This window comes from Schistocerca serialis, chromosome 3, assembly GCF_023864345.2.
Source record: "Schistocerca serialis cubense isolate TAMUIC-IGC-003099 chromosome 3, iqSchSeri2.2, whole genome shotgun sequence".
Lineage (NCBI taxonomy): Eukaryota > Metazoa > Arthropoda > Insecta > Orthoptera > Acrididae > Schistocerca > Schistocerca serialis.
In genome coordinates this window covers 1,058,474,559-1,058,488,758 of record NC_064640.1, presented here as the reverse complement: position 1 = coordinate 1,058,488,758, position 14,200 = coordinate 1,058,474,559, and the positions used below count along the sequence as shown (strand labels likewise).

The 14,200-nt window shown below is 41.5% G+C and overlaps 1 protein-coding gene across 1 annotated transcript in view; it reads right to left on the bottom strand.

The window, feature by feature from the left end:
• LOC126471387 (mediator of RNA polymerase II transcription subunit 12-like) overlaps nucleotides 1–14,200 on the bottom strand; it is a 144,230-nt gene that overhangs the window by 126,085 nt on the left and 3,945 nt on the right. Inside the window, exon 2 of the mRNA XM_050099511.1 lies at nucleotides 3,726–3,809. Coding sequence (XP_049955468.1) covers nucleotides 3,726–3,809 — 84 coding nt within the window. The remainder of the gene's footprint in view (nucleotides 1–3,725; nucleotides 3,810–14,200) is intronic.

Below are 14,200 nucleotides of genomic sequence, written 5' to 3'. Positions count from 1 at the left end.
TAAATGCGGATTGTCTACTATTTAGGCTCATTTGGAGACCTGCAACCGCCAGAATAAATACAGCGATACTTCACTCACAGAAGACGAGCGCTCTACAATTATCGGAGCTATCAAGACTTTAATACATACCTCTGTGGACATCTGGGCATCATGTTTCTCTTGACATTCACAAAGAAAAAGAAGCATGCTATATAAGGAGGAGCTTAAAACATTCCTTCATCAGTTGAGGTACAGATGCAATGTCGTACACTTTGACGTTAAAAGAACGATCATCTGTATTGCGTGCAAATTACTTCCCTCCAGTTGATTTGAGCATTGGTGTATGAAGTATAGCATCGATTGGACTGGAGCCGTACAACGGCATCCCAAATATCACTGAGACTAACAACAAACTACATCTGGATATTAATGGTAAAAAAGGCATTGTGGAAATAGAACCGGGCGCATACGATATCCACGATTTAAACGAAGTCTTAAAACAGTCTGGAAAAGTTATTGAGCTGCATGCAAACATCAATACACTTAAATATGAAATAAGGACTGAAAATGCAGCAATTGACTTTAACCAGAAAGGTTCAATAGGGCCTATGGGGTTTCACAAACTGACATGTTTTGAAGAAAGATCCAAGTAAATATTACAAGTCAGATCAGGCTGTGGATATACTGCCTGTCAGCACAATCGGAGTCGAGTGTAACGTTGCAACGAACTCCTATCTCAACGACCGTCTGATGCACATTATTTACGGATTCTTCCCTTGAGTTGCAACGCGGTACAAGATTGTTGAAACTCCTTCCATTGCAATATACCTTCCAGTGACAGTTCAGTTGGAGTAGCGTATTGTGGATCAGAATAATCAAGTTGTTGACTTTCGTGGTGAGGAAATCATTGTACGATTACATCTAAGCCAAGATCGGCGCACAGTACAAAATCACTGCACGCAATCCATAGCACGTCACTTCGTGTGAACTACGAGTTTCTTAAATCAGTTGGCTTGAAACCTCGCAATGATGACCTCACTCAGTATAACCAGTTCAGAAGAGTATGATGAGCGAATTATACGTCAGAAATACTTCTCGCATAAACCTGACATTTCAACCACATTTAACAAGAATGATGAAATTATGATTTTCCTCCAGCACCAAGAAGCGCTGACGCTTCCATGCAAGAGTTTCATATATTTGGAGGAGTCATTCAACGAAACCAACGGCGGGTACAGTGAGAGCCAAGCTTACACGTAACGCCTTAGTGTCCCTGTATCAAGAGATACGCTATGAACGCAATTGGTCTGAGATCGACCGTGCACACAATGTGGCATAACATCAACCCTTAAAACATATGTCTCTACATCAGCCACGGATTTCAATGCCTTAGAAAATGTGGGATGATTCATAGACGATCCGGAGGATAGAGCTGTTGCAGAGTACAAGCGATTTACTGCATGCATTCCTCTAAAAATGCTTATGGTTTACTTTTAGGACATGAGACAGATTACTATAAATGCTAAACAGGAACTCACTCTGGTACGGAGTGCAACGGATAATTACTCGTACATTAAAGGAGCTCAAGAGGAGAATATGATCACAATTAGCAAGATAATATGGAATATACCCCACATCAGTGTATCAGACGAGGAGCGTTTGAAGCTTTTAAAAGACCTGAATTCCGGTACATTTCTATCACTAACATTTCTCTCTTGGGGGGGTTTTCGAGTATCGAATGTTACCGTCTGCAAGCAGACAAACACGTGGTATTAAAACCTGTTCACATCTGCAGACATCTACATTCACCATACTTAATTTTCAGACTGACAAAAGCGGGAATATATCTAATGATTCCACTGCATTCGACAACTGCAAGTTAACTAACGCCAGAGTATGCGTGAATTCAGAATTCTACCCATATGCAGTGTGCGATTTGCGCTTTTAGCAGAGGGGGGGGGGGGGGGGGGGACGCCTTAGGGGGTTAGTATAATTATATCTGTTAGTAGCTTGGACCGTGGCGTTACCCATGTTTAAACAGTTATTTATAAATAGAAGTTAATGCCGAAACTCACTATTCACGCGTAGGCACTATCAGAAAAGTCATCCCTAGTTATATCTTTAAAAGTACATTATAGGTAAAGCTTATTTACAAAATCATCTACATACAGGTATACAAAGGGAATTCAAAAAGTAAAGGCACATTTGTGAAAAGCTGTACTTATTCTGATGATAGAAAACTGAAATATGCAGCCGGCCGCGGTGGCCGTGCGGTTCTGGCGCTGCAGTCCGGAACCGCGAGGCTCCTACGGTCGCAGGTTCGAATCCTGCCTCGGGCATGGGTGTGTGTGATGTCCTTAGGTTAGTTAGGTTTAAGTAGTTCTAAGTTCTAGGGGACTTATGACCTAAGATGTTGAGTCCCATAGTGCTCAGAGCCATTTGAACCATTTTTGAAATATGCATTTTTTTCTACGTAACCTCCCTGGACTTTAATGCAGTTTTCCCGACGTTTTACGAATTTTTTTTTTTATTTCATCAGAAAATACGTTTTTCGGTTGTATCTGTAACCAATATTGCACCGCAGCAATGACGTCTTCATCACTTTCAAATCGTTTTCCCCATAGTGCTTCCGTTAAGGGTCCAAACATGTGAAAATTGCTTGGAGCCAGGTCTGGACTATATCATGGATGTTCCAGCACCTCGAATATCAACTCTTTTATTGCGTCGGCTGTCCGTTTGGCAGAATGTGGGCGAGCATTATCTTGCTGCAGGATGACACCTCTTCAGTTTTCCACGACGTTTGGATCTGATTGCAGGTTTTAGTTTCGTACGGAACACATCACATCCACCATACAATACAGACCTGGCTCTAAAGCCTCGTTTACGCTGGGGCGACGTCTTGCAACTTTGTGGCATGCTACGGAAATTTGGCGTGCGTCGTCTTGTAGAATGCTACAACAGGCAACATCTTACGGCGTATGTTGCATGCGGCAGGTTAATTTATGCCGAAGTAACAGAATTTGTGCTACACGTGTGTCGGTCTTGCAGTATGATGGGTGATAAAGTGATCTCAGCGGGGGCCTACTTGGTACTTGCAAATGCAGCTAACAACGGAAATGAAAACCGAAGGGAAAGAAAACGATGGTGGAAGAGTATTTAAAGAAGGTCCACGAAATAGTATCCTAGGAACTAGAAGCAGAAGATGGTGCGTTATTTAGTATTTTACGAGAATGTCGACTGAAGACTTTAATTACTTAATGCGGTTAACTACACCATTTATTGTAAAGAAAGATAACAACTGTGAAGACAGTATTTCACCAAGAATTCGATGGGCCATCACATCACGATTTTTAGCCACTGGCGATTTATGCAAGTCACTAATGTACTTATTTAAAGTATCATATTCTGCTATTTCCCTCATAGTGCCAGAGGTATGTGAAGCTTTTTCATTAGTGTTGAAGAATTACATAAAGGTAAGCACGCAACATTCAATACTGATTTCATTTAAGTAATGTTTTATTGACATTTTTAAGCAAATTAAAATGAATATTAAAGAACTGTTAAAAATACTTATTTCTAAAATCGAATTATTTGAGCTCTTCTGTTTCTGTTTGAACAAATTCGTTACAATTATTATTGTCCACATATACAATTTCACACCTAGGTTTTGCAACCAATGTTTCGATGCTCGGAATTTGCTGTTCATACTCCCCTAAGGGCGCTTTAAAAAGAACATTTGAAGGTACGTGCTTGACATATGTGGGAGGTACATGTTCTTCAAGAGCTACATCGCCGTCACCTTTTGATACTGTGTCCTCTGTGTCATCAATCTGAAAAAGTAGGGAAAGTAATGAGTATGTTTTACTTTTCAGATTCCAAAGGATACTGAAGAATGGCAGAAGGTAGCAAGAAATTTCGAAGTGAAGTGGAATTTCCCTCACTGCATAGGGGCCATACATGGCAAACTTGTGCAAATTATGTGTCCTCCGAATACTGGAAGTGAATATATCAACTACAAAAAAACATTTGGCATTGTCCTTATGGCAATTGTAGACGCAAATTACTGCTTTCAATATGTTGTATGTCACAGGGACAGAAAGAGAGAGGAGGAGGAGATTGACTTTGAGGGGGAGAGAAATTGACCTTAGCGAAGGGGAGAGTGACGGAGGGGTAGAAGGTGATAGAGGAGAGAAGCAGATGGACAAAGAGAAGGGCAAGAGAAGATGGGGAGTGGGAAAACAAGGAGATGGACATAAGGGGAAGGTAGAGACATCCGGGCAATGCAGAGTTTACTTACCTCATTTACAAAATTAATAAATCTTCATATGTAGTTAATTAACAACTTTGTAAATGATTCATGTAACATACGATACTCAAACTATACTAAAATACGTGATGAATAAAATGTAAAATTATAATTTTTGTTTTGTTTTGTGCTTAACTTTAACACTCTGAAATTATTAGTGAATGTTAATTTGTAAATCATTGTATTATGACAAAGCCACAGCAAAGTGTGGCCGGTTCGCCGGTTCAGCCAGTACAAAAGCATATAATTGTCATTTTAACTTACAGAGTTTAGTTGAAGAGACGAGATGAATGAGACTGCTCCTGAAGGTTCGAGGGTTTGCCTGTTGGTTTGTCAAGGGCGCTATGGTGCTGAGAAGCAAGGCTTCTTTTTCTTATCCACCTAGTTGCAAATTTTTCTGCATCGAAGCAATGCAGTGGAGGTCCATTTATTGAAATGAGAAGTAGATTTGAAAGTGTCAGAATTTGTAAGTGATTTTCTGATCAGTCACTGTTAAATTCATGTCACTGAATCCGCGTTCATATTCAGCCGTAGATATAGGTATAACTTCGACTGCTTTCAAAAGTTCCTTCACAGAAGTGGGCATGTGTTGAGGATTTTCTTTATGGATTCGAAAATCTTTAACCAGTGACGCACACGAGCATTCACGTAATTTAAAATCCATCTTTTTACACAAGCGAGAAATTGACATGTCACCATAATACACCATCATCTGAAGGCCATGTATCTGAATTTAAAACGGCTACACCCGAAAAGAAATCCAAGTCCTCAAAGCGGTTTTTTATATTGTCTACCAAAGAATGGTATACTCTCTTTCAAATTCGAAAGGTGGCAGGGGTAAAATACAGGGAGCGAAAGGCTATTTACAATTTGTACAGAAACCAGATGGCAGTTATAAGAGTCGAGGGGCATGAAAGGGTAGCAGCGGTTGGGAAGGGAGTGAGACAGGGTTGTAGCCTGTCCCCGATGTTATTCAATCCGTATATTGAGCAAGCAGTAAAGGAAACAAAAGAAAAATTCGGAGTAGGTATTAAAGTCCATGGAGAAGAAATAAAAACGTTGAGGTTCGCCGATGATATTGTAATTCTGTCAGAGACAGCAAAGGACTTGGAAGAGCAGTTGAACGGAATGGACAGTGTCTTGAAGGGAGGATATAAGATGAACATCAACAAAAGCAAAACGAGGATAATGGAATGTAGTCGAATTAAGTCGGGTGATGTTGAGGGTATTAGATTAGGAAATGAGACGCTTAAAGTAGTAAAGGAGCTTTGCTATTTGGGGAGCAAAATAACTGATGATGGTCGAAGTAGAGAGGATATAAAATGTAGACTGGCAATGGCAAGGAAATCGTTTCTGAAGAAGAGAAATTTGTTGACATCGAGTATAGCTTCAAGTGTCAGGAAGTCATTTCTGAAACTATTTGTATGGAATGTAGCCATGTATGGAAGTGAAACGTGGACGGTTAATAGTTTGGACAAGAAGAGAATAGAAGCTTTCGAAATGTGATGCTACAGAAGAACGCTGAAAATTAGATGGGTAGATCACATAACTAATGAGGAAGTATTGAATAGGATTGGGGAGAAAAGAAGTTTGTGGCACAACTTGACCAGAAGAAGGGATCGGTTGGTAGGACATGTTCTGAGGCGTCAAGGGATCACCAATTTAGTATTGGAGGGCAGCGTGGAGGGTAAAAATCGTAGGGGGAGACCAAGAGATGAATACACTAAGCATATTCAGAAGGATGTAGGTTGCAGTAGGTACTGGGAGATGAAGAAGCTTGCACAGGATAGAGTAGCATGGAGAGCTGCATCAAACCAGTCTCAGGACTGAAGACCACAACAAAAACAACATGGTATACATCTGCTACATCATTCATAACATCGTGGACAGCTAATTCCATTTTGTGGTTCATACAATGAACGACAGTTAAATCGTTATGTGAATGACTATGCAGTAGAGCGGCTACGCCTTTTTAAGGGGCGAGTATTGTTGAGGCACCATCTGGTGTGATACCTACAAGGTGTTTCTTTATTACATAATTTGTAATGCCATACTTTTCAAGAGCTGCTAACAGTGTGCTGAAAATGCATTCTCCTGTCACACTTTCTAATTCAACAATGTCAAAAAAATAACTGCAAGCAATTTCCTCAAAGGACAAACGTAAATATATTATTAAACAAGTTTTATTGGAAACCGTTGTACTTTCGTCCATCATGATACTGAAGTTTCTACCCGATTCTACAAGGAAGTGAGCAAGATTCTTTTTCATTTCTTCTCCTACGAGCATAATGATATTTCGGCATGCATGGTCAGAATGAGGCATATTACCGACTGATAAACGATTAAGCTTTTGTAGTTCTATTACTGCAGGATACGATTTGAATGATAATTTCTGTTTAGCTGTTACATATGCAGATTTGAACAACGAAGCAGTTGCGATTACTTTTTCTTGATGCTGCTTTCCCCACAACTTTGCATTTCAGTGACGCATTTTTGTAAACTTTTCTTCTCTTTTATACTCGTGTTTTCCACGCACTTCATGTGTGATTTACACTTTGCATGATCCCCGATTTTATCACTTATTTTTTTGGCGTTATTAGCAGAAACACCAGCTAAAAACGCGTTATCGATACGCACACGTTCACTGCTTTCCACCTTAAGTTCACAAACTCGTGAACACACTGTGCATATTACTAAGTTTTTGTCATTTACGGGCAGCCACGCATTAGTCTTTTGCCAGTTTTGAAAACGTGATAAAGTAACACAATTTCCTACTATAATTCCAAGAGAACTGTTACTTCCATTCCTACCTTTGACGTGTCACAGTTTTCAGTCACCGGAGATTCAGTCTCTTCCCCTGTATTAGCACCATCATTACCGTTTTCTTTTTTACATTCACTGTCTATTTTAACTCTTTTTAGCACCACTGTTAGTATCCTGACTGTCACGGTTTGTACACGTATCAGGTAATGCACTGCTCTTAAGGAAATCAGAAATTTTCCTTTGTTTGAATGACATCCTGAAATTCCGTAGTTCTTACAGGCCCGGACGCACTCAACTCACTAATGAAGCTACTGAAGCGGGAACGTGTGAAGATCGCCGTGTGTTTGGCGGACACGCGGCAAAGAACGAACGGCACCAATTAATTTGGAGTACGCGATGCTGGGGAGCCTGTGTTAAGCTCCACCCACGTGGTTCGCGGCTAGCGAAGTCAGACTGTCCGATCCCGTCTGACCAGTACCGTTGCTCACTTCGCACCACTTTGTGCTTTCGTCCCTGTTAGTCCGCATCATACCGTTGCCAAAAGGTGGCCTAACGGTAAATGTTCGCACAGGTACCGGGCCGGTCGCCACCCCGTGTCAGGGCCCGGGGTGGGAATTTCAGCCCCCCAGCTCACCCAACTCTGCGGTACGACTGCTACGGTATCACTGCCACACTACTTCCCTCGCAAGCTCGCAAGTAAACGGATGACGCACCTTAGACGAAAGCAACAATGACAACATGTTAATGATGATTTAGTTCTAAATGTTTTGAAATGCTTAACTACTACATAACACTTTTTCAAAATAGTAAGCAAACATATTAATATTATTAATAGTAAGACTGTATTAAAAACTTTCAGTGTTCGGCTGCACAAATTTAAATTATATTTAAAGTTTTACTCCAGTGCATGGGAAATAAACATCCCAGGTTGGGATGCATAAACTAAAACCAGAGGAGGGGATGGTCTGATGCAGATTGGGGGAAATCCCCCCCCCCATACCTCTCCCCCCCCATCCCCCCCCCGCCCCCGCCCCCCTGCAAAACGGCACACTGCCCATATGACAATTTACACCTGCAGTGGGATGAAATTTGTACAGTCTAGCATATGACATGTACGCTAGGTAACATGCTTCTTAATGTGAAAGTGCTGAAGAAGGGGTTGTCTACTCAGTCCACAGAAGCCATCACCGATCATCGTAATAGGCCGCTCGAAACACAACGAGATAATTAAATCTGCACCAGATGTACGTATTGAATTTAAATCTTCTGCAAATTTCCTGGAACACACTGCCATGTATGCTCTAGTTCCACATGACTGTGTGATCAACTACCGCTCGCTCACAGGCGTTGTACAACGAGCTGTATAAATGAACAGGTGCTGTGCCATACCTAGAGCATTCCACAATGGCATCTCAAGGTGTAAACATCATTGCAGACGCTCAGGGTTTCTATGATGGTGAGTGTAGACAGTTCATATTTAAAGATGTTGCATTCGTAGTGTACAGAGAAGATGCCGTAATAATAGAGACATTCTCAGCAAACAAAGCGTCATCGAGGTCTTTCAAGGATGTGAAGTGCGTTGGAATTCACTGAGATGATCCTGCCATACCATATAACGATATGGTGATGTCGCGTCTACTATTCAACCACACAGATACCATTATCTACGTGAAGGGGTAGGAGAAGATCTCGTGAATGCATCGAATCCTCATGTTTGTTACTGTTCAAGACTTGTAATTCTACAGGTGCCCTGCTCTCCATTGACTCAAGAAGAAGAAGAAGATGTAAAATTACTTTTAGGCTGGATGAAAAATAAATTATTTTTTACTTTACAATCTCTGTGTTCTTTTTTCAACCCTGTTCCAGCTTTGACAGTGTTCATTTTTAACCAGATACTACGTCTGTGAGTTTCTTCAAGCACCAGAGATATAATTTTAGACATGTGTGCTGTATGTCTTTGGAAGTAGACACGGTCACATGCCTCCTGCTCCCATAACCCGATTCGGGCTGCACGATAGGGATAATTCCACGCAGCCATTCTGTATATTTTGCTATCATCCATCTTAAACTTGATCTCCTTTATAGCACTCACTCTTCAGCAAAACTAATGTTATTTGTGAACAGGCAGCCGTATATATATATATATATATATATATATATATATATATATATATATATATATATAGGGTGAGTCACCTAACGTTACCGCTCGATGTATTTCGTAAACCACATCAAATACTGACGAACCGATTCCAAATACCGAACGTGAGGAGAGGGGCTAGTGTAATTGTTTAATACAAACCATAGAAAAATGCACGGAAGTATGTTTTTTAACACTAACCTACGTTTTTTCAATGGAACCACGTTAGTTTTGTTAGCACATCTGAATATATAAACAAATACGTAATCAGTGCCGTTTGTTGCATTGTAAAATGTTAATTACACCCGGAGATATTGTAACCTAAAGTTGACGCTTGAAACATCCGACGTTCAGTTGCGTGTTGTAACAAACACGGGCCACGGTCGGCGAGCAGCATCTGCAGGGACATGTTTACGATGACGACCGTGTTTACGAGTGTGGCTGTAGTGCACTGTTGTGATTTGGTCTAGCTGTCGCAGTGTCCGCATGTAGCGCTTGCTGCTACTGTTATTCTGCATTCGTCTCCGCACGCAGACCAACTGTAGTACACCGTGTTACCAGACGTCTGTGATAGTGTAGTGTTGTAGGAACAGTGACCATGGTGTATTCGAACTCTGAAAAGGCGGAGGTGATACTCATCTATGGCGAGTGTCGACGAAATGCAGCTGAAGCCTGCAGGGTGTATGCAGAACGGTACCAGGACAGAGAGCATCCAACGTGCCGCACATTGCATAACATCTACCTCCAACTGTATGCAACAGGTATGGTCGTAGCACGCAAACGGGTCCGTAACAGGCCCGTCACAGGAGAAGCGGGTGCAGTTGGTGTGTTAGCTGCTGTTGCCATGAACCCACACATGAGTACACGGGACATTGCGAGAGCCGGTGGACTGAGTCAAAGTAGTGTCATGCGCATACTGCATCGTAACCGTTTTCACACGTTTCATGTCTCGCTACATCAGCAATTACATGGTGATGACTTTAATCATCGAGTGCAATTCTGTCAATGGGCATTAACAGAGAATGCGTTGCAGTTCTACCTGTTTACCGATGAAGCGGGCTTCACAAACCACGGGGCAGTGAATCTACGGAACATGCATTACTGGTCCGTGGACAATCCTCGCTGGCTCAGTCAGGTAGAGCGACAGCGACCGTGGACTGTAAATGTATGGTGCGGAATCATTGGCGACCACCTCATTCGTCCTCACTTCATTGCAGGGGCCCAAACAGCTGTAACATACATCGCGTTTCTACAGAATGACCTGCCAACGTTGCTCGAAAATGTCCCACTGGAAACGCGTCAACGTATGTGGTATCAGCATGATGGTGCACCTGCACATTCCGCAATTAACACTAGGCTGACCCTTAACAGGATGTTCGACGGGCGTTTCATAGGACGTGGAGGACGCATAAATTGGCCAGCCCGTTCTCCTGATCTTACACCTCTGGACTTCTTTCTGTGGGGTACGTTAAAGGAGAATGTGTACCGTGATGTGCCTACAACCGCAGAGGATATGAACCAACGTATTGTGGCAGCCTGCGGCGACGTTACACTAGATGTACTGCGGCGTGTACGACATTCATTACGCCAGAGATTGCAATTGTGTGCAGCAAATGAATGCCACCACATTGAACATCTATTGGCCTGACATGTCGGGACACACTCTATTCCACTCCGTAATTGAAAACGGAAACCACGTGTGTACGTGTACCTCACCCCTCATGGTAATGTACATGTGCGTCAGTGAAAAAGACCAATAAAAAAGTGTTAGCATGTGGACGTAATGTGCTGTTCCAGTCTCTTCTGTACCTAAGGTCCATCACCGTTCCCTTTGGATCCGTACGTAATTCGGTGCTCTCCGATACACACGATCGAACAGCGGAGGAGTGCTACTCAAGCGTCAACTTTAGGTTACAATATCTCCGGATGTAATTAACATATTACAATGCAACAACCGGCACTGATTACGTATTTGTTTATATGTTCAGATGTGCTAACAAAACTAACGGGGTTCTATTTAAAAAAACGTAGGTTTGTGTTAAAAAAAACATGCTTCCGTCCATTTTTTTTATGGTTTGCATTAACCAATTACACTAGCCCCTCTCCTCACGTTCGGTCTGTGGAATCGATTTGTCAGTATTTGATGTGGTTTTCGAAATATATCCAGCGGTAATGTTAGGTGACTCACCCTATATATATATATATACATATATATATATATATATATATATATATATATATATATATATATATATATATATATATATATATATATATATATATATAACGCTACAGGGGACAGGATTCATGTAAATACTGACGACAAAGACGTATAGTGACAAATTTTTTTCGTTTATTCAGTTGACACAAATATAACATACTTCTTGAGGTACAATATAATTCTTGAGGCCCAATGTAGTTTTTGAGGTAAGACATAGTATTCTTGAGGTACAATTTCACTCTTATATTCCAGTTCAGATACTTTTACCTTACATACTACAAAATCAAGAATATTTTTTTACAGTTCTTTTTCCAATAACACAGGAATTTTTTTTAAATCTACGCTAAAAACTAATGTGGAGATACTTTCTTTACTACAACTAAATTCCACGGTCCCAGTAGCATAGCTTTTACAGTAATTATGGTCGACTGTGCTCACTTAGAATCTAAATTGAGCAGCCACAATAGTAAAGATTTTTACAATAACAATTCTGATGGACTCTGAGTTACATAGATATATATACACTTAAAAGCTATTCTAACTTAGATGGCTAACGGCAGGTGAAAAACCTAAAAAATTATTCCATTTACCAGACGCACATGGTGCTTAGAAATATATGTTGACAGTCTGCACATGCATTGCATATGAACAAATAAATAAATATAAACATATTTTTTTGTGTTTAGGTTTTTAATATTTTTGTGTAGGCTTTTTTAACATTTTTCTCTCACACACATGGTGTGCATATAAATACATTTTTCTTTTACTTTTTTTATTTTTTTTCCACACTTGGCCCATGTGTGTATATACACTTGAATCCAGTATACACAAATATTTACACCACGCACACACACACACACACACACACACACGCACACACACACACAAAATTACTTATACTATGAAATAGGGTTCTACTACTGCTCTGCAGACACACTCTCTGTCTCCCTCATTGTCTCTCTCTCACTCAGAGTCTACCATCCCTTCTCTTGCTAAACATGAGTAGTGTGTGAGTATCGGAGAGTTTCAGTCCCCTCATCACAAATGAGCCTTTTATCATCATGATATGACAGGCCAATTTTAGACTACACCACAGTGTACACCTCATGTGCTCTCGACTGGATACTGGTCTGTCGTACCATATCAGGCAGCTGTAGTGAAGCACCATGAACACCACTGCACAGGCACCGCTTATAGTCTTCGATAGAGAGGACTCTCAATGCCATACGATGCGCATCCTTATCCCACCTCTGGGTGGCACCATCCAATGGCTGGCCGGAGTGGCCGAGCAGCTCAAGACGCTACCGTCTGGAACCGCGAGACCGCTATGGTCACAGGTTCGAATCCTGCCTCGGGCATGGATGTGTGTGAAGTCCTTAGGTTAGTTAGGTTTAAGTAGTTGTAAGTTCTAGGGGACTGATGACCTTAGAAGTTAAGTCCCATAGTGCTCAGAGCCATTTGAACCATTTGGAACCTTCCAGTGCGGGAGTGCATGCATGTTTGATCACAGACCTACAAACTCCACATTTGGCCATCCATTCGCCTCGTCCTTCATAAGGCTGATAACCTTCTTATTCTGTGGGACATCAGTTTTGGGGTGGAGCCTTCTTGTGGAACTCGCTCTAGACAGAGCGGCAAATAGGCGTGTGCATCATGCAAACTAATAGGGTATTTGAGTTCTGCCTCCACCACAGGCCTTACATCAGAATCAGCTGCCACACCCCCCAATGATTTTTCCACGTAATCCCTTGCATTCGTCTTCGGTCACCCATGATTGCTGCTGGCGTGTCCATATAAGTTAATTATGCCCGGATACATTATGTAACTTGAATCAAGGAATACATTGAACGTGTCACTCATCCGTGAGCTGTTTGCCTTCACGTGCCTATGGACACATTGGCAAAGTCCTCCCATGGATCCCACGCTGAAAGAAAAGAAGCATGTCAGTATTGGTCAATAATTCAACACTGCACTTCGTTTACTTGTGCACTGCGTCCCAAGATGACCCGGGTGCCGTGTAATAAAAGACGGAATTCAAACAGTATGTGACCATGCATAGACTTCAGAATTTCTCAAAAACTTCTGCAAGAAAGCACACAGTTGTGTCCACGTAAAGTTGTACGTCCTCTCCTAAAGTGGACATTTTGAATTCTTACCAGACTTTTGTGGCAAGCTCATACCTTGCATCCATTATGGCGTTGCCTGTAAGATTTCTGGAGAATGCAGTTATGTTGGGTAGTTTGCTTTCATTGAATTTCGCCATGTTATCCACATACTCGTAAGGCAAAACCCCTTCCTAGTCACAAGCTGAAATGTGTACAGGTCGGGAAATGCAGCTTGAGGCAGAGATTCAATGACTTTCAGGAGTGTTGCCTGAAGAAACGTAGCCTATCAAGGAAGTGGAGCATAATTTTTGGCGTCATTCATTTGGAAGATGAAATGCATTTCTCGATGTTCTCATGTACAAAACTGATCTTATTCTACTCCCAACCACAACCAGACAAGTGCTCAACTAGACAGTGAGCGTCATACCCACTTAAATTATGGAAGACAATGGGTATGTGCCTTGGTAGCTGGTACTTCAAATTGCACACAGAACTGTCAGTGGTATTTATGAGGAGCTCCCACTTCTCTGTCTAACGGCAGCTCACAGATATAGCAGTCAACTGCATTATTATACAAATCATCATTCTCCTCCGATTGGGTCAAGGGGAACGTTGTCGCTGTAAAGCTTATCAACATCCGATGAAAGTCTTTCGAGCTCATTGAGCAGGCAAACCACAGGATTACC